This window comes from Perna viridis, chromosome 3 (assembly GCF_037379345.1).
Source record: "Perna viridis isolate PV_CMFRI_1.1 ecotype Kerala chromosome 3, ASM3737934v1, whole genome shotgun sequence".
NCBI classification, from domain to species: Eukaryota; Metazoa; Mollusca; class Bivalvia; order Mytilida; family Mytilidae; genus Perna; species Perna viridis.
The window spans coordinates 35,888,268-35,908,228 of NC_142447.1; the positions used below are offsets into that span (position 1 = coordinate 35,888,268).

Consider the following 19,961-nt stretch of genomic DNA (forward strand, 5'->3'; position numbering starts at 1 on the left):
GTGGTTTTGTTGTCTTTTTGACATATTTACCATATCCATTCTTGATATATGTACTCAAAAGTCAAAATTACCGCAGAAGGAAGTCAACACAGAGGCGATAGCTAACTTCATCTGACCGGTATTTTCCATAGCTGGACAAAGATGATTGATAGGACGCGATCACTCTCGTTGGCCGACCCACTGAGTACATTTTTTAGTCTCTGATGATACTGCCTGAGAAATTGGACCCTTAGTTATAACAGTCCTTGTGGTGCCACAAGTAATCCCCATATTGGGTCATTACACTGCGGAGACTGTTTACCGACGGGGAAGACTTGTTCACTCTGCTATCATTTTGCTTACACACATACAAATCTAGGGAAAATCATTGGTAAAATTAAGTAGCCTTATTATTTGCATATTGCTGCACTGTATCAATAATATTTGGTAGAAACGTTCGCCGAGTATAACGATAGAGGAAAGGAAAACTATGAAAAAGCTCGCATAAATACGAGAATATCAACCATATACAAATATTACACATTTCGTTCATGACCTTGTTAATGAGACAAACTGAAGATAAACCAAACCAAAAAATCTAGTCAACGGAATACATGAATTGAATATATATATGTTGTACGTATGGTCGCCCAATAAAATCAGTTTGGAATATTTATTTTAAGAAGGTGCCCTGGCAAAAACCAAGCATTGTGTAGCCTTTTACATTTTTTTTTAAAACATCCATTTTATATCACAAATGCATCTTTTCTCAAAGTTGAATTAACGCTTTACCCCTCAACTGTCTTAATAACCATGGACGGTCACCTGGAAGCTTGTAACTTATTAAAATAAAAATTTCAATGGGAAAAATATGCTGTGCCACTAGTATTTGACAACATATGAAAGATAAGTGTATTGCTTCACAGTAAATGGGAACGCCCCATCTTAAATGGTCGATTTATTTTAGATCGGACATTCTTAACATAAAAGTAAATAAAAATTAACTATTAAACTAAAATATACCTAAGAAAACTTAAATACATCTAACAAGACCACTGTCTAAGTTCACATGCTGTGATATAAACTTTTATTTGAACGGCTAGTTGGTCGATCGACCAAGGAACAAAAAAATTAGGATGTGAAATGTAAACGGAAATATTTCACAATCGCAGATGGCTTAGTCTACTGACTATGGATTCGTAATTTGTAATTCGTAGGACTTTTGATCTTAAAGATTTCCAACGCGTTTTCGTGTGTATGTTAAATTGTGTATCAAAATAATAAAACACTATATAAGCCTTATATTTTGATGATGATAATATTGTTGAAACATAATAGAGGATTATATAGAATGAAATGGTAATAAAAGGACAAACATTCCAGTGAAGTGTAGTATAATCGATTTCCTTATTTATTGGTCTGTATCCGTTGTATTTCACTTCATCATTTCCAAGCCCGTTATGTGAATAGGATGTAGATTTTCGTTGCCATGTACAGAGGATCATCGATGCTTAACAGCGTTATGAATCAGAAGCTTTGCAAAACGACTGATGCTATTAGTCAAACAATATCTATAGACTATTCTCTTACCATATATTGAATATTTGAGCCAGACATTCTTTGATCTATAGTTGATTATGGATTTTGGACTACAATATCTAATTTTAAATCGCAATAAAACGGAAATATTTTTTAAGGAAAATAGTTTCTACTGAACTGCTAGTTTACCATACGAACAGTACATACTGAATCCGACATTAGGTACTGCTCGTATTTTTCCTTTTGTGTATGTGTGTGTGTGTGACAGATTATTGGTACAATATTGTAATGACCCATAATTACAGGGTGACAAAGAAATGTCGGATCGAAGTGTTACTCAGCAACTTACCGTCGTTTTCCTTTTGTGAAATTGAAATTCATTTTTAATCAGCACAATTTAAATTCTGCGGCTAATCAATACGGTTATCTACAACAGACTGTCAACAGGCATATTTGTTTTCTAGGAAAGGATAATAACAAAGGCTGATGCATCTGTTATCCGAAGGAAATAAGTAGCACAAGTTAAATATATATATATATATATGCATTTTTTTTAAATATGTATAAGAAGAACCATACATCGTGCTAAGATAAAAAAAAATAATGAGACGTATTATCAGAACAAGTCATGAACAGAAGAGGCGCACGAGTCTAAAAGCAGACGAAGAAAACCTTCTTAATTTTACTGAAAGAAGAAATTCTATGAACAATTCAATGCCTACAAAAGAGGAAGACAAGCGCCGGAAATCACTACCACCATACGCATTTTTCAGCGGACATAATAACCCTCCAAACTCGTCAACATATACTGCCAGAAAGAGGTTACGACGATTTCTGACTATAAGAGACGATGCCTATGAATCCAAGTACTTAGTTACAGTAGTTGTGATAGGAACGGTAATTCTCTTCATTGTAATTATCTCTCTTTATCAACTACTTATTGATTAGAGTATACAAGTTGTGTTATTTTACGAGGGATATATCGACTTTTTTCATGTATTAACAGGTAAAGTAATTGGATTTTCATTGTCCATAATACAATTGAATAAACCTTTTATGAGACTGTGCTGAAAGCTGTAAATGTAGATGTTAAGTTGAATAACCTGCCAAGCATAAAAATATGATCTCAGCTTATGAACTTTCTTATTATATTTCATTCACTCGATGAGTTAAATTATTATAGTTTTATGGTTTGTTTCGGAAATTCGTGAGAAATACGATTTTTTCACTGCGTTCCCGTCTGTATTTTTTTTTCGTATATTTACTTAAATTTCTGTATAACTCGACTAGAAAGATCCTGCGTTATCATACGACCTGTCGAAAGAACACGTTTTTTTTTCAAGCTTTCTAAACTTGTACAGATTATTTTTTGAAGTAGTTAAAGGTTAAATGTACGACAATATCCATCCCTGTAAAAAGTTCTACCAATATCTTAAGCGATCAGTATGAAATTTTGCTATATGTTATGATAGATATTGGCAGTCCCGGTCTGCTTTCAATGGCTTTGCTAAAAGGGTGATAATTCTTACTAAACACATCATTTACTTGTCATGTTTGATAGTTTGTAGCGTTAGGTATTTGCAGCTGGAGATAGTAAGGTTATGTTTTTTTAATACCCATTTTTTCTTATATCATCAAACGATAAAAAGGCATGTCTGGATTTATTAAATAACCCCGTCAATATGATGTAGTGGTACAAAATAAGTATATTCTTTGTCCTTCGGATATTCTTTGTTTCTGGATCTTTCTTGCTTGAGTGTACACATGAAATGCTTTAAACTATTATAAGTGTAACTAGACTTACTTAAGATATTTAAGTAGCCAAAGGTTGTGTGACTAAATTATAGTTTTGTGGGCGTCTTGTCTTCTAAAAAACAAAGACACAGACTCTTCAAATTGCTTTCACACACACACACATACACACACAAATTATGCATTGGCGTTTGAGTATTTGTTTATTGTTCTGTTTTCCTTGAGGCATAGGACAGTTAACATCTTTAAATAACACTATAACGACGAAGTTGGAAAAGAGAAAACTTTCCGTAGGCTTTCTCTTGAATGACTCCATTTGCCCGTTTCAACACAAACCATTTTTTCAAAACTGTAAAACACGCTTAACAGTTCTCTTGCTAAAGCTCATACGTACAAAATGACTTTTATTTATACATCATAGAACACGTTTGACATTCGATATACAGTATTAATATGAGACGAAACTTAACCATTTTACTGAATTTATTAGTTTTGATTTGATTTTGTGTGAAAGGTGTCAAAGTTACTATTGTTTTCTTCTTTTATAAATATCAACTCATATAAAAAAATCATACAGTGCCAAGGGAAGAGGTGGTACAAGGTGCGGAAAAAGCCATCAATCAACGTATAACTACAGTCCCTCCTTTATACAGATATGTACTACAGAGAAAACCATACATTCCTTTCAATCGTAAGTCAACCAAATAGAGAACAATATCGCTTGCAGCGTGTCAATTTACTACATTATCTATAAGATTACATCACCTCATGTCTGATTTTTACAAAGACCGCTGCATATTTTTGTTAATATCTTTCCAACAGTTGTGCGTTTTGTACTGTATATATACATTGTACCATGCACAGCTTTTATCTATCAATATTTAAGGTTGTTAGTCCGACTGTCAAAACCTTCATATCGATAAGCATTCAAAACCAATTAAAACTAAATATTTTTACAGACTACAAAAGTTCTGCTTAAAGGTAATTTAATATCTGTTTAGCATTATTTATAAGGCAACTCCTAAGACAGCTGTTAATCTCCATTTCTACAAACTATCACTGGAGAATGGGCGTGGTGTAGTACATAATCACTAACACTGCCTAACAATGTTCTCCTTAGTTTCCCAAGACCACGACTTCCCATCACTATGTAAGTAACATTTTCACGTTTAGCTACATCAACTATTCCTGGCCCTGCGTCACCATTTACTCGAACCACTTTTCCATTTATCTGAAAAAATGACAAAAAAAATGAAAATAAAACAATATAAAGAATTTAAACATATGAACACCTGTACGTTAATTGATATGCAGTGTCGCAACATTAGTCAGAAGAAAATCATTTTAGGGATAAAGGAGTATACGAGGAAACTTCACCGACTGCTTGTCTTGCAAAAGGTACATAAACCAAAGACATCTTGGCAGTAAAGAAATTCGAAATAAGAAATACTTCCACGATAAATGGCAGTGCACATTATATTTTCGTTTGGTAGAGTTTCATTCAAGTATGCCAGGTGGTCGTCAGTCAGTGCCATTTCGTGCTGTTTGTAATTCGCTACTCAATCCTTTTAAAGCACGAAATGAACGTAAGTGTTCTTTTGTCATTTTATCAACACCTTGGTTTTTGCTTTGCAGTGTTTCAGCACATTTGCCTAGTACTTGATGTGTAACTGGAGCATTTAGGTTCTAGTTGCAAAATTAACCACAATTACAACCTTGTGTTTATCAACGAGTTTTTGAAATTTATCTGCTATTTCTTTCACGTGTTCCTCTTCTTTTGCCACCAGATTTGTTATAAGTGTTGGGTCTACAGACATTAATGTGACAGCTACAAAATAAATTACAATAACGTTAGTACTGCAGGAACACATGAAAAATAAAATTACATTTTTTATCCTTGTTATACCTATATTATACCTGAATTTAAGTAAGTATATACAATAACATATTTCTTGTTACTTCAACGAACCACGACACAAAGACATTTGAAATCTTCAGATTTTAGGATGTATGGATGATATTATTCCTAATATCACACCCATATCTTAATTTAATGCTATCTTCATGTAGGTATAGGTATTTCTATCGTATCCATTCTAAATACACTATCGAATATTTTTTTTAATTATTAATCCGATGCTTAACTCCTAATTTTATTTTTAATATTCTAGTGAGTAGGTTTGCCATTTTTTATTCGTTTATTTGGTTTTTTTTAAATATTTGTTTCAGTCTTGTTTTTCCTATTTCTGTCTTTTGTGTTTGATGTAAAATTGTTCATTTTATTGTTGTTTTTATTGCAACATCATCGGAGCTCTTCCTACCACTTTGAGTGTGGTCCCTTGATTTTACTAAGCAAAAACAGCACCAAACAGCGCTAAAAATGTGAGTTATATTGCATGATTGGGTTGTTAATTTATTTACTGATTTTACTCACGTTGTTGTTTTATACCGTTGTACTCAGCACAGTATACAATTATCAGTCGGTCCTCTGGTCTGAAGCTGTTTGTTAAGTACCCTATAGCGAAATGGTTTCTTGTTATATGATACACGATGAATAGCTCTACCTTATACGATTGTGCAAGTCTTACTTAAGTAGCACTCCACATAAGAATCATGCAAAATGTGATACATGGTTGGAAAGCCTACATATTTTTATTTTTGATATTTTGTTTGAAATGTCATAGTAAACTTAAAGTTACATGTGGTTTTTCATATAGCCCATGTTCATAAGGAGATATAAATTACATAGAATGCACTGTAGATTTCAAAATTAAGGGAGATAACTCTGTAAATGACACTCAAATACAATAGAATCTATTTTATTTTCAATGTTGATTATCTCCTTAGAGCAGGCAGACATGAATAAATAATTACATATTTCACAATATAGACCCATAAAACAACTTAATTACAAAAATAAAAATATGTAGCCTTTTTTTGGGGTGTATCGCATGTTTCAGATTTTACATGATTCTTACAAAGACTGCTACTTAAATACATAGTATAGTCTTATCAGTCCCTTATTTACACTGAACGAAATATAATTGTTCCCTTTAACAACTTGAATCATACTCGAGTCTTTATTCGAAAGTAAAAGGCACACATAGCTATAAAACTAAACATATCGAAATAGGAAGCCAAATTCACGACCCATACGTTCTATCAAACTCTGTCAAAGTGTAATCGAGGGAACCAACATTTGAGCGGATATCAAAAGAATATATTTCAAGGGTAAAGAGCGAAAATAGGCACAAACAACAAAGAACATAAAATGACCAAAACAGCCCGTACAAAAAAGCAAAAGTTAAAGAGCAACCCGGACTCCACATAAAACTTAGTGGGTCTAGCACGGTACAAAAAGTTTACGTAGTCTCGGCAAACTCTGGCATAACATATTACTTTTATATTATTATTACGTATTATTTCGTTAGTTGTGATATGAAAGCTTCATAAGCAGGGGCTGAAGTTACATTACCATAGATGAAAGGAAAATTGACAAAATGGAATGAAAAGTCATCGCGTTTGTCATATAGTTTGGTCATGAGTTTACCTTTTCCAACAAAATCTTAGTGTAGGTCAAGTTACGAAGCTGACTACATTGTGTCTTGTGTCCTTTATCTCAAGTTTTTTTTTTTTTTTGGGGGGGGGGGGGTTTGGCGAAAATGCGATGTATAAAATCCCTGAAAATAAGATTGTTTAAAATAATAAGTCTTATAACTTTAAGTACACTTCACCATATCTGTTCCCTAAAGATCTGAATTGACCACCCAGTAAACATAATACCTTCCAGCCACAATAAAGTCATAGGATTCACTACGGTTCTCTATTACAATTTTTAATCAATTCGCTATCCTGAGAGTGCGTTTAAAATTGCTACAAATATTAAAGTTTAGAAGCCCATTTCTCGAGAGGAAAGATTTATTTTATCCTCTATCAGAAGTGGATGTGCTTGATAATGATTTTTGTTAATCATAGCACACTTCAACAAGTTAATGACTTTATTCTTGTATCTATGCTGTGGTTAGACTTTTTCAAAACACATTTTATTTTGAGTTTTAGTTATACTTAATTGAATAAAATGCTCTTAAAATATGTCCTATATCTGAGCTACACGCATATCCTTTTGCATGTCTGGCTATGATAAATGCTAATATTTTCGAATGTACTAAATTTTTCTATAATTTGGAATCGTCGTGCTATCGTGTTAGTAAGTTCACCGAGATATACATTTTATTTCTTTTGAAATCTTCTAGCAATTGTTTGTTTCGGCGTTGTTTTTTATCGCACGATTTATTGTTTTGTGATGTCAAGTTCAAGATCAAATTCTAATTATCAACAAATAATTGATAAATGACACATGTTTTTGGATGATTGTCTACTATTTTCCAAGTTGTCTTCTTCGTTTGCACATGATATTTGGTTAGAAATAAACGATTTCACCCTAATGTCAATAGTGTTTGAAATGTTGGTCAGTAATGTGGGTTCTTGTCGTTATTTGACTTTTTAGTTTATTTTAAGGATGTGTCATCGTTCTGTTACAGTGGATTTGATTACTTTTGTTGTCGGGGCCTTTCATAGCTTACTTAAAACTGTATTTACACTTATTGAATATATTTTGGTAATCACTGAAAGTATTAACTATCTTTATAAAGGTTATACATGGTGCATTTGTTTGCGTTTCACCATATCTGTTCCTTTTTAATGTAGCGGAAACAAAGATGAAGTGATGGCTAAACCCTGTTCTTCTTTTTCTGATCAGATCAGTTATAAAGTCTGTCTCATTAGTAAAAAAAAAAGGTCAGCGAGTAGCGGAGCACAATTTGTTCCCATTGGAATATCGACTGTCTATTGAACAATACGTCTAAACGCTGGACATATATGTTGCCGATAGAAAATCCAAGCTTTTTGACATCTTATTCGGTATATTTAGAAGATGATTTGGAATAGTTTTTTTCATAAAGTATGGAGAATTTTCCCAAGTACCGTTTTTGGTTTTCCATCTTTATAGAGTAACAACGGTGTATAATGCCTTTTAGTTGGGATTTCATCTTGAGCATTGGGAATAGTAGTTTAAAGGGTTTAAAAAAAATCATAGGTCTCAATGTTATTGCATTTCGATAATAACCTAGCATTGAGGGTTTTCAGAAGATTTTTCAAACTGGATCTATATTGAATTGATACCACTACGGGAGTAACAAGTGTCGTGGTAAGACTGAGGACCCTCTTAGACACCTGTATGGAAGTCTCGATAGGGGCTTGTGGAATATTTTATAGATCCATTTGTATGGATTCTAACCGAGTTTTGTAATCCAATACATGGACGGAAGATCACAACCATCGTCTTGAGTAGATAGACCAAAGGATGATTGAGTGGATTTGTGTTTTTCCAATCTCACTTTTAAAAGTGTGGTAATAACTTGTAAGGTGGCATTTAGGGCATCAGGAAAATTGACTTTACTAAATTGAGAAATCATTATAATAAATTTGTGAATCATTTACGTAAACAAACCACATAGCATCTGTGTGACCTTTTCCTATTTACGTTTGACGATAGAAATTGTGAAAAAGTCTTTGTATATATGAACAAAGATTATAGTGACCATCTCTAATGTCCTTCATTTTTATCTAAACACATAGTATAAATTCATATGTAACCAAGCTACTCTCACGTTTGGAGGGTTTTGTGCTAGTGAACCTACAAACTTTACTGCTTAAAAATGATAATAGATAAAAAAAATGCATTAACATACAAAACAAATGCATGTTTTATACATTTTTGTCATTGTGTGTAATTGATCGTATATCAACATGTATATGGTATAGACATGGTTTAGACAAGATGTTCTTTTTGTGATTTTTTTTTATGTTTTCAAGGATATTTGATGTCATTTATAAAAATGAAATAAATGAAATTAGGAATAATATTTTTTTTTTGCTTTTGTTTAAATTCATAAGTAATTCATAAGTACTCGTTTTTGTACAGTTTTGTTAAAATCAATAAATTAAAGTCAGATGACCTAAGTTGAAAAAAATATTTTGAATTGTTGATACCTTCAGATTGAAGTGAAATTTAAGTACGAATACTTACAATTAAAAGCATTTTCTGCATGTTCACTTCCATCCATTGCGACTAAGACCGTCCTTTCGTTTCCCGACATATTTGTACACGATCAAATATGACTTTAATAATCAAACACCCGATACACGTTATACTGGTTTACTTCATTATCTATCAGGTAGGACCAGGTTTACATAAATATGTCACATGGATGTCATCTACAAATATACCGCATATCAATTCACTATCAGAGGCACACTAATTGATTGATTTTAGAAACAGAGGCAATCGAATTCAGAATGTATGTAATAAAAAATAAATATAATTCCTATTTATTTTTAATTGATTGTGACATTTGCACATCATAGTACCTTATAAAAGATGTCTTATTTAAGAAGAATCAAATGACCTGCCTTCTTTGCATCACCTTTTATATTTAAAATCGAAGATTTTATGCAAATATCACAAATGTGCTCCAATACCTAAAGATAAAAAAAATAGAATTTAAACCCAAAAATGAAGCTGACCATATTTTTTTAAAGAAACAACTGCATAAAATAGTTTTCAATCTAGAAATCAGTTGCACCACAACGATATGGTCAATGGTTTTCATGATGTAATACGTTAGCAAGTTGACCATGTAATGACGAGGTATCAAAGAAATTGATACTTTCCTGGTGAAATATGAATAAAGAAAATCTAATTAGATAACAAATCTGTCCTCAATGAGACGATACATCATTTAGATCAATTTCTGATGGCACTAAAAAAGAAAGAAATTAAACTTACTGTTAATCTTGCCTTTAAGAAGTTACACATACGGGCGGGCGGGCATGCAAATGCTTATTCATAAAAGCTCGCAACACAAGAGCAGATGGATATATAATTATCCTTAATATAAATAAAAAAAAAACGACAGAAAGAAATCGTATTTCATGTATTTGTCACAGTCTAAACATTACCGGTTTCAAACGGAGATTAAGTTGGAAGACAAAATGACGTGACCATCTCGACCATAATGGTATATTTATTTTTTCTGTTTCCTCTTCTATGTCCATCGTACGCAAAATACATGACAAACTTAAAGAAAGGTTTAGTAATGCATACCTTCTCCTCTTGATAGACAGTCGGTGCATGATGATTATTGGTTATTAGATTTAAGCATTTATCATTTAAATTTCTCTCTGATATGTGAAGCTTTTGTTCATTTATATTTATGTTTACCTTTGATATTTGAATGAATATATTTAACCTTAATTTTGCTTTACGTATAGTGTTAAGTTCTTAATTTTGTGGTATAAGATTTCATATACGTTACCCGAGTTAGTGAGAAAGTTTATTGAGTCTACATCAATGGTGTGAACAATCTTAATATTGTAGTCTACTACAGAAATCCTTGATCAAATATTATTTGCATGTTTGATCAAACATTTTTAAAAAAAAAAGTTAAACTTGAATAGTTGAATATTCCGACGGCAAAAGAACTTCTTCAAACGATGTCAGGCGCCAATATTACTTCGTCATATGTTTACTTATACCAGATTAGCATAATTGACGCCCATGCATTCTAAAACACATGTCGCATGTTTACTGCCCGATCTCACGCTGCTGTCGTGAAACTAAAAAAATATCAGCAATGTAAAATGAAAACATTACGTCAAACTGACTGATACGTCGAAGAAAAAAAAACAAAATAACGTCAGCTACGCTAGAAAATAGATAAAACGTGAACCAGGAACCTTTCTTTGCCGTCAGAGTGGGTGAAATCTGTGAGGTCTTTAATCATGAAACAACTGAGAGTTCTCAGTACGTCAAGGAGTATCAATGCTACATTAATTTTCAAAGATCTCGGTGTAACATTTCCCACTATACATGACATGTATGTTGTTGTACCAGCATACAATGTCATTCAATGTTTACTAACGGAGGTAAATGTAGAAAATAATAGCAGTAAAAGTAATCTATTCCTTCACTCATATGAGGCTGACTTTATAGTTGACCTAATCAAAAAAAAATTATTTAGCCATATCATTCGATGTCAGTTTTCGCTATATAGATGACGTCCTGTCTTTAAACAATTCTTATTTCAGGGATTTTATATATCGTATCTACACCCAAAGAACTTGAGAAAAACTACAGAAACTATGAAGTCAGCCTCTTACCTTGAACTACAATTGTCGATCGATGGAGAGGGTAAACTAATGACCAAACTATTCGACAAAAGCGATGACATCCCATTCCGTATTATCAACTTTTCTTTCATCTGTAGCAACACCCCTTCACCCCCTGCGAAAGAAGTTTCATATCAAAACTCTCACGTTATACCAGAGCTTGCCGTAACTCGTCTACTTTTTGCACTGTGCTATATTTATGTTTCTACCAGATTACTTCAAATTTCATGGTCGTCTTTGTACGTGTACGCGTGTTATTTTTTTTAAATTTCATGTTCTATGTTGTGTGTGTCTGTTTTCCCTGTTTTCTGATTCTCCTTGGAAATATTCCTTTGAATTCTGCTCGAATCATGGTTCCCTTGAATACCATTGGTCTCACTGTGACATTTTCTTGCGTATTTCCGTAATGTATGACTAATGCATCATATTTTAATTGGTCGCTTGTTCAATTGGAATTAATTCATCGGTGACGTAAATCAAGGATAAATTTTCATGGATAATATCTTTTTATATCTTTTAATAATATTTAAGAATTCTAATACTCGACTTGCCACATTTGTTTGTAAGATGGTTCATGTTTTTACATTTTTATCAAACGATTTTGTGCTTAAAGTTTTTGTCAATTATGTTTTATTAATTTGTTTGCCGCATAAGTCATTAATTATATTATTACCAGTGTGTTTAAGCTTTATGTATTTTTAACAATAAGACGTTAAAAAAACATTTTTGACTAACCAGTGTATTTACTATTTCAAACACCAGTTTACCACTCCGACTAAAACAATGCAATCAAATGGTAAGCAAATTGAAGTACTATAAACCAGGGTATGTACTCAATCATTTTCATTCATGCCTACATAATAAATGAAAACATTGTTATAGGATTTTTCAATGTGTTTGTTTACATATGAATTTAGAGCATCCTTAACATAACGGCCATATATAAATGGGGAAAAATAAAGTATTACATGTATCTGTATAAATGACTCCTGAGTCCGAGGTTACCGATGTATATTATATCATGCGTTCAATTAAAGCGTAGTTTGAACTGAGTACAATATTTCTAGCCGCGGGCCAATAACTCAGCCAATATGGAAAAACCTTGCGCAACTATAACTTTATCGACTAACTAGTCCAATACGCTAAGCCAGTATGGTTTTTAACCAGTCCAATATGTCGGAATTGGACGCGTAAGAGCAGTATTGGATGGCTGAATCCCATATTGAACTGCTATATCCCGTATTGACACACTTTCTTTTTTTGTATTGAATTGGCAGTTTTGATCATATTTAGGCTGATATTCGAACGTTAGTTAATAATGTGTGTTAAGGCTTTTTACAATGAGAAGTAAATAAACTGTGTGTGGATTGGTCACCTTATATTTCAGTAACATCACATTGGCACAAATATTCTATGAATACCATATTTAAAAACCTGACACACAAATGCTTGGAAGAAAAACAAATTGATGCATTATGTAAACTAGGGGATACAGTACGAAATTATTCTAGATGCAAATGTCCTATGAGCATTTATAGGTAAAAGCTGGGTCCATCAAAAAATATATAATCTATATAAATACACATAATTAATAAATAAATCTTTCACGTGAATTGCATGGACTAATATTGTTTTACATAAAGAGGTCTGTGGACCACAGTTAAGCTGACCAAATGTCAACAAGCTTTGTCATATATACTTTTTCTCACTGATATCGTCACACTGGCACGGAATAGAAGTTCCAACATAATATTTATTCCAAAGACAATTCATTATAGAACAGAATTCCAATTGGAGTCTATTTTATGTAATATATTTTCCAAATGCATAATAACAGTACCGATGCATCAAAATTAGTATCACATACATTTTTAAATAAATTCCAAACAGAATTTTTGTTACATAATAAATTTTCTTTGGAATAAATATTATGGCTTCTCATTTTCATTCATGCCTACATAACAAAAGAAAACAATGTTATAGGATTTTTCATATATTTTCTTTTTTTTTTCAAAGATATGAAATATTTAAAAAAAAAAAAATTGAATACAATACATGTTTGTAGTATATTTGAATTACATTGGTCTTTAGAAATATATATTTTGTTAAAGAATAAATGCTACTTTTATTCAAAATGGTAAACATAATACACAAATATAAATATTTATTCTTAATGGTATATTTATTAAAAAAGGTAGAAATATTATGCAATATTTGTTCTGAATGGTAAAAGTATTATAGAATATTTCTTCTGAATGGTAATCGTATTATAGAATATTTCATCTGATGTTTCGTGCGATAATAGTGTATGGTAATAAATCCACAAAAGGTGCAGTTTGAAAGTATAATGTTATTTTTATTATAATATGATATAGTATTCATTTGGAATGGTAAAAATGTACTATCTTTAAAATTAGCCACAATTATTCACTTGTTTGGATGTAAAAAAAAAATGTAAAACAGTTTTCTCATTGAAATTTAGGTTTATATCACAACTTAATTTGTTAAAATATTTACTAAACTTCAACAAAAGATCCATCATTTAAGAACATAAATATTTTTTCCATATTTATCAGCTTCCGTTTTTGCTTTACATACATTTATTGTGCACAGGCAAATACATCTATCTCATAATGAACATTATTAATTGTCAGTATAAAACCGTTGATTAAAACACCTTTCTGGTTTAGATAGTAATCAGCCAGGTATAAAAATTAAATGCTTATCAGGAACAACTGTTATATCAATCAAACTATGACATATGAAACAAATATAATACTAAAGAAAAAATATTCCATGACAGAAATTCTGCAGAACACATGTTATTTTAACATTGTTTCCTTTTGGAATAATTATTATTAGATTATTCAATATTGTTTCAACGAGAGGAAGTTTCCTATGCGTATCTCGTCGAGCGGCTTTGCCGCGAGACAAGATGAGCATGAGAAACTCCCGCGAGTTGACAAAAATATTTAATAATCTATTATCGCTGTTTTGCTAAATTGTAAGGTATTAGTTTTTTTTTATTTTCAGTTTTCCTGACCTAAATATTTAAGTTTTATAAGCATTGCAAATTCCTTTCGGGACTATTTTTCGCACACGTGACGTCACGTATGTTGTGCAGCAGTGATACACATCATTTGAAAAAAAAATCGGTTAACCCTTTCAGTGCCACAGCACATTTTTCATTTTTTCTCTTCAGTGCCACGGCTTGTTTTTTTTCACTTTCGAATATCTGTTCAGTGACGTTGAGAATGAACTAACGTCACAAAGCGATATCAGGAAAATGGCGTTTTCACCACAAGTGCTTGCTCCCTTTCACATATTTAGCCCAAATATACGTGATATATATTAGTCAGGCTAAATATTTGAGAGTGGGAGCAAATATCTGCGTTTTCACACAGAAAGCACCTATCGATTATACAAGGCACTTGTAAACAAAATGCAAGGTACAGTAGAAAAAAGATATTTTCATTGTTACTGGTTTCCTGTAATCGCATTTAATTGGTTGAAGTCCAAAAAAAAGAGCCATATACACGACTAGAATGATTAACATAAAACCGACGGACAAGAAAAAAAACCTAAGAAGGTACACAGAAAAAAAAGAAGTAAACTTACCAACACGTTTTCCGCTAAAGTGAACGTGGAGCCAGTGTAAATAAAATCCTCGGTTAGGAATTCCGTTTCTCCATACAGGCACTGAGTCTTAAAATAGCTTTCGAGACAGTTTGCAACCTCCAGCACTGCTGGAGTAAGGTAGCCTATAATACATGATTTTTATTTATTTTCAAAATTATACACATATTAGTACAGAAAAAAAACACACACAATAAACAATACAAGAAGATAATATTATGTATCTAAATGTATATGAGAACTCTTCACAGACATGGACTTCATTTCCGAAATCATATGGCTAACTTTACAAAGTCGCTTATTTCAGACAAAAGTTTGAGTTTAAGTGTGTTTTTAGTTTATTGAATGGTTGGTCAGTACTAAATGAAATAACAAAGTCACTTATCTTAGAAAAAAGGCAACATTTTGATTGCTTCTAATCACAATCAAAGACTGAAGTCTTCAAATCGCTAATCGTAAAATATTATCTGCCACTGATTTTGGCTTACTTCAAACATCCGAAATGATACAAATGCGACACAAAAGGGTGACTGATCACAGTAGCACACTGCTAGACCCCATATTAATAAGTGATACAATTCAATATTCATTAACAGATGTACTTAAAGTACCATCAGAAATAAGTGATCATGATGCCCCAATAATATTTCTATAAAATGTCCAAGATATGTACAAAAATCATTCAAAAGAGGAATATGGCAATATGATAACATTAATTTAGAACATTTTTCGTCACAACGTGATAATGTTGATTGGGACGAACTCCTGTCTAACACTGAGGATGTCGATGATATGTGTAAAACCTTTTCCCAAAGGTGTATTGGTATTGCAAGGGAGAGTATCCCAACAAAATTAGTTCAGATACGCAATAATGATAAACCGTGGTTTAATAGTCAGCTTAGAAAGGAAATTCGAAAAAGGGACCGATTTCTGTGTACCTTCTTAGGTTTTTTTTCTTGTCCGTCGTAAAAAGGCCTTAAAAACTAAAAGAGAAACTGACATTAATAAATACAAAAAGCAAAGAAACAAAGTAAATAATCTTAGAAAACATTTAAAAGAAAAATTCGAAAAAAGTTTGGATAATATTATACTCAATAATGCTGCTAACTCAAAAGCTTATTGGAAAATAATGAAGATGCTTATAAAATCTCATAAGGGCTCTGGTGAAATACCCCCACTTTAAAATATTATTAATGACGAAAATATTGGTGATACCGCATACGGAGACGACGATAAATGTAACTTGCTTAATAAATACTTCAGTCTAATTTCCTCTCTGGAGGACGAGAATGTTCCTCTTTCTGATTTTGAAGAAAAGACAAATATTTTCCTAACAGAACATGAAACAAATGAATCTGAAATCGTAGATATAATAAAAAACATTAGATCCTCATAAAGCATCTGGCCCTGACATAATAAGTCATAGAATGTTGAAAATATGCCCCGAAAAAGTAGCAATTCCTTTAAGAATTATATTTAAGAAATCCATAGAACAATGTAAGTTTCCCATCAGCTGCAAAATTGCAAATGTAATTGCGATCTTTAAAAAAGGAGACAATTCTCTTCCATCTAATTATAGGCCAATATCCCTGATAAGTTGTGTTGGAAAAGTGATGGAACGCATTGCTTATAAACATGTGTTTAACCATTTACAAAGAAATAAGCTCATTTACGAATATCAGTCTGGTTTTCTTCCACAATGTTCAACAGTTCATCAACTAATAGAAATTTGTAATTGTATTTTAAAGTCTTTAGAAAATAAGGAGGTAAGTTGTTTTGTGTTTTGCGATTTTTCAAAAGCTTTCGATAAAGTATGGCATCATGGATTATTACACAAAATAAAGTCATATGGTATATGTGGAAATTTATTGAATTGGTTTCAAAGTTATTTAGACAATAGAAAACATAGGGTAGTAATCAAACAATCGTCTTCGCAACCTTGCAGCTGGTGTGCCTCAAGGCTCAGTTTTAGGTTCTCTGTTATTTATAATATATATATCAATGATATTGCTGAAAATCTTTTATCCTTATGTAGACTATTTGCAGGCGACACGTCTCTGAGCTTCTCTGATCGTGACTTATCACACATAGAGACAGTGATTGGTCATGACCTCAGAGAGCTAAGTGATTGGTCCAAAAAATGGCTCGTCTTTTAATCCTGACAAAACGGAAATTATGTTGTTTTCTAAAATTGAAACTCCCGAAATAAACTTTGTATTTAATGATAATAATATACCAGTTACAGATATGCATAAACATTTAGGTGTAACATTTAGTAACGATGCAAAATGGAATAATCATGTTGAATGTATAATGAAAAATGTATCGAAACATTTAAATGTATTACGGAAACTTAAGTATAGTTTAGGAAGAAAGAATCTTGAATCGCTATATCTTACTTTATTCGACCGTTATTTGAATATGCATGTGAAGTTTGGGACAATATGGGCGTGGGTTATTGCAATAAACTTGAACAATTGCAGCTAGAGGCTGCTCGAATAGTAACTGGACTTCCAATCTTTACAAGTGCACGAATCATTTATAGTGAAATCGGATGGGAAACTCTAGCAGAAAGACGTGAAAGAAGAGAACTACAGTTGTTCTATAGTATTCAACATATTAATACTCCAGAATATTAATACAATTTGATCCCACCAACAATTCAGAGTACAACAGTTTACCCCTTACGTAATGGAAATGACTTGATACATCCTTTTTGTCGACTGTCTTTGACACAAGACTCGTTTTTACCATCAACTATACGGTTATGGAATAAACTCAATTTTTCTACTCGTAACATTGAATCTAAAGGTAAATTTAAAAATGAATTAAAGAGGAGTAAATCAAATCCAGCAAACAGAGTTCCTAAATATTTCGAGTTTGGAAATCGTAAATTAAACATTATTTTAACACAAATACGATGTTCGGCCTCCTTTTTAAATTATGATCTCTCGAGAGTTAACATTATAACTGATCCATCCTGCCGATGTGGTGCTAGCATTGAAGATTCAAATCATTTTTTCTTTGAATGTCCTCATTATTCTGATATTAGAAATATCCTTATTAATCTAAATTGGTTACCGGAAAATTGTCGAGTAAATTTAAGTACCTTAACGTGTGGTTACCCGGCTCTTAGCGATGAGCAAAATACAATAATTTTTAGTCATGTATATAATTATATAAATGTGATCGGTTAACATTGAATTTATGTAATATTACCCATTTTCCGATTCAAACACAGGGGCTCGTTAAAATTGACTATATAGGTAATTGTTGGGGTTTAACGCCCGAGCAGCAATATTTCAGCTATATTCAGGCGATGAACATGAAATGACGATGATGATGAACTTTGGGATGGGACACAAGGATAATGAGGTCGACAAATTTTGATTGCAACTGGAAAAAAGGGGAGATGTGGGTAGGTTCGGGCAATTTAGGTCATTACATTATACATTATCAGGACCCCAATATATATACATGTATATACCGACTGCCAGTTGTTTAATCTGGTTCCGGGTAGCCAGTTAAAAGTTTTAATTGAAAACATTCGGGTCATCACGATTCCGAAAGAGTACGCAATTATATCAAGGGAACGAAGATTTTAGCGGAAGAGCTGAAAATCCGATTTTAGAGCATATCGCATTTGTGTCATTTCGGATGTTTGAAGTAAGCCAAAATCAGTGGCAGATAATATTTTTCGATTAGCGACTTTGAAGATTTCAGTCTTTGATTGTGACTAGAAGCAATTAAAATGTTGCCTTTTTTCTAAGGTAAGTGAAATTGTTATTTTATTTAGTACTCACCAACCATTCAATAAACTAAAAACACTCTTAAACCCAAAGTTTTGTCTGAAATAAGCGACTTTGTAAAGTTAGCCGTATGATTTCGGAAATGAAATCCATGTCTGTGAAGAGTTCTCCTATACATCTAGATACATAATATTATCTTCTTGTTCCGTTTCACCTTTTAAGATTAGTTTCTTTTTATGTTACATGAGTATTTAGGGCAACTCTTTCGTTGTTCCTGTGTATAATAATGTTTTGGAGAGCTGCAATCTGCCCATGAGTGAGGGTGAGTTTCCTCAACGTTCATAGAAGACCAATGGGTGACCTTGGCTGACATGGTCGGGTTGTTGTCTCTTTGACATATTCACCAAAGCTATTCTCATTATAAAATAAAACTATAACAATAAAGTTGAAAAAGGTAGCACTTTCCGTATATCCGTTACACCCTTCATTTCATTCATTATAAAGCTAGGACATCGTTGCTTCCAGCAGATAATTCGACTGTCTTTGGATATAAACCACTTAAGTCCCCAAAAATCTTTCGTAACACGGTTTTAGCCAATCATTTGAACGATACGAGTGACGCTGACCATCAGCTGACTGTTCCTATACTTGGTTTAATTTTTGTTTTCGTGCTAACATATATATGACCCATGCTGTGTTCGGGGAAATTAGTTGTCATGTGACCACGTTCATTCATTAAAATTCATTAAATGCATTATCACGTGATTTAATGTCGATCCGTGACCTACTGATCCAATTAGTGATATTCACGCTTGTATTGTACAGCCCACAGCAATTGCTGAATCTTTTACCCAGCAAAATAATTTTTTGGGGATAAAATCAACACTTTTCAGTGCTTGTAAGACAGATTGATAAGTCAACATATTGGTGCATGCCAGTCAATTTTAGACTTAGTCCACGGCCTAATCTCTTTTGGGATTCGGCGCTTGACATATTTTTTTTTGTTTTGGCGGTGGTAGTCAAAACAAAAAAAATATCTCGAGTGCCGAATCCCAAAAGGGATTATCCACGACTAAG

The 19,961-nt window shown here is 32.4% G+C and overlaps 2 protein-coding genes and 1 long non-coding RNA gene across 5 annotated transcripts; 2 read left to right on the forward strand and 1 right to left on the reverse strand.

The window, feature by feature from the left end:
- Window positions 1-1,203: 1,203 nt before the first annotated feature.
- LOC148622058 (uncharacterized) lies at window positions 1,204-3,982 on the forward strand. 3 transcript variants are annotated; one of them, XR_015920555.1, is made up of 2 exons: window positions 1,204-2,430; window positions 3,848-3,946. XR_015920555.1 is itself a non-coding variant. In XM_088571573.1 (2 exons), the coding sequence occupies exons 1-2, from the start codon at window positions 2,122-2,124 to the stop codon at window positions 3,899-3,901; spliced, it is 348 nt and encodes a 115-aa protein (XP_088427699.1). In that variant the 5' UTR covers window positions 1,211-2,121; the 3' UTR covers window positions 3,902-3,930. The 3 variants fall into 3 exon arrangements, 1 of the variants encoding a protein (XP_088427699.1); XM_088571573.1 differs by having other exon boundaries at window positions 1,211-2,415; window positions 3,848-3,930; XR_015920556.1 differs by lacking the exon at window positions 1,204-2,430 and adding an exon at window positions 2,440-2,524 and having other exon boundaries at window positions 3,848-3,982.
- LOC148622059 (uncharacterized) lies at window positions 3,662-9,520 on the reverse strand. The gene is made up of 4 exons (XM_088571571.1): window positions 9,359-9,520; window positions 5,705-5,785; window positions 4,986-5,098; window positions 3,662-4,501 (listed from the first exon to the last, which is right to left on the reverse strand). The coding sequence occupies exons 1-4, from the start codon at window positions 9,426-9,428 to the stop codon at window positions 4,304-4,306; spliced, it is 462 nt and encodes a 153-aa protein (XP_088427697.1). The 5' UTR covers window positions 9,429-9,520; the 3' UTR covers window positions 3,662-4,303.
- On the forward strand, window positions 5,094-13,370 carry LOC148622060 (uncharacterized). Its single transcript, XR_015920557.1, has 2 exons — window positions 5,094-5,652; window positions 11,419-13,370. It is a non-coding gene; the product is annotated as an uncharacterized LOC148622060 (long non-coding RNA).
- Window positions 13,371-19,961: the final 6,591 nt, after the last annotated feature.

Excerpts from the sequence above, each read along its gene's own strand:
- LOC148622058 (XM_088571573.1), top strand. The coding sequence starts at position 2,122 with ATGAGACGTATTATCAGAACAAGTCATGAACAGAAGAGGCGCACGAGT. Across the intron at positions 2,416-3,847 it reads CAGTAGTTGTGATAGGAACG|TGCCAAGGGAAGAGGTGGTA; the intron begins GTAATTCTCTTC and ends AAAATCATACAG.
- LOC148622059 (XM_088571571.1), bottom strand. The coding sequence starts at position 9,428 with ATGTCGGGAAACGAAAGGACGGTCTTAGTCGCAATGGATGGAAGTGAA. Across the intron at positions 5,099-5,704 it reads CAACGGTATAAAACAACAAC|CTGTCACATTAATGTCTGTA; the intron begins GTGAGTAAAATC and ends TTTATTTTGTAG. Across the intron at positions 4,502-4,985 it reads AACTCGTTGATAAACACAAG|ATAAATGGAAAAGTGGTTCG; the intron begins GTTGTAATTGTG and ends TCATTTTTTCAG.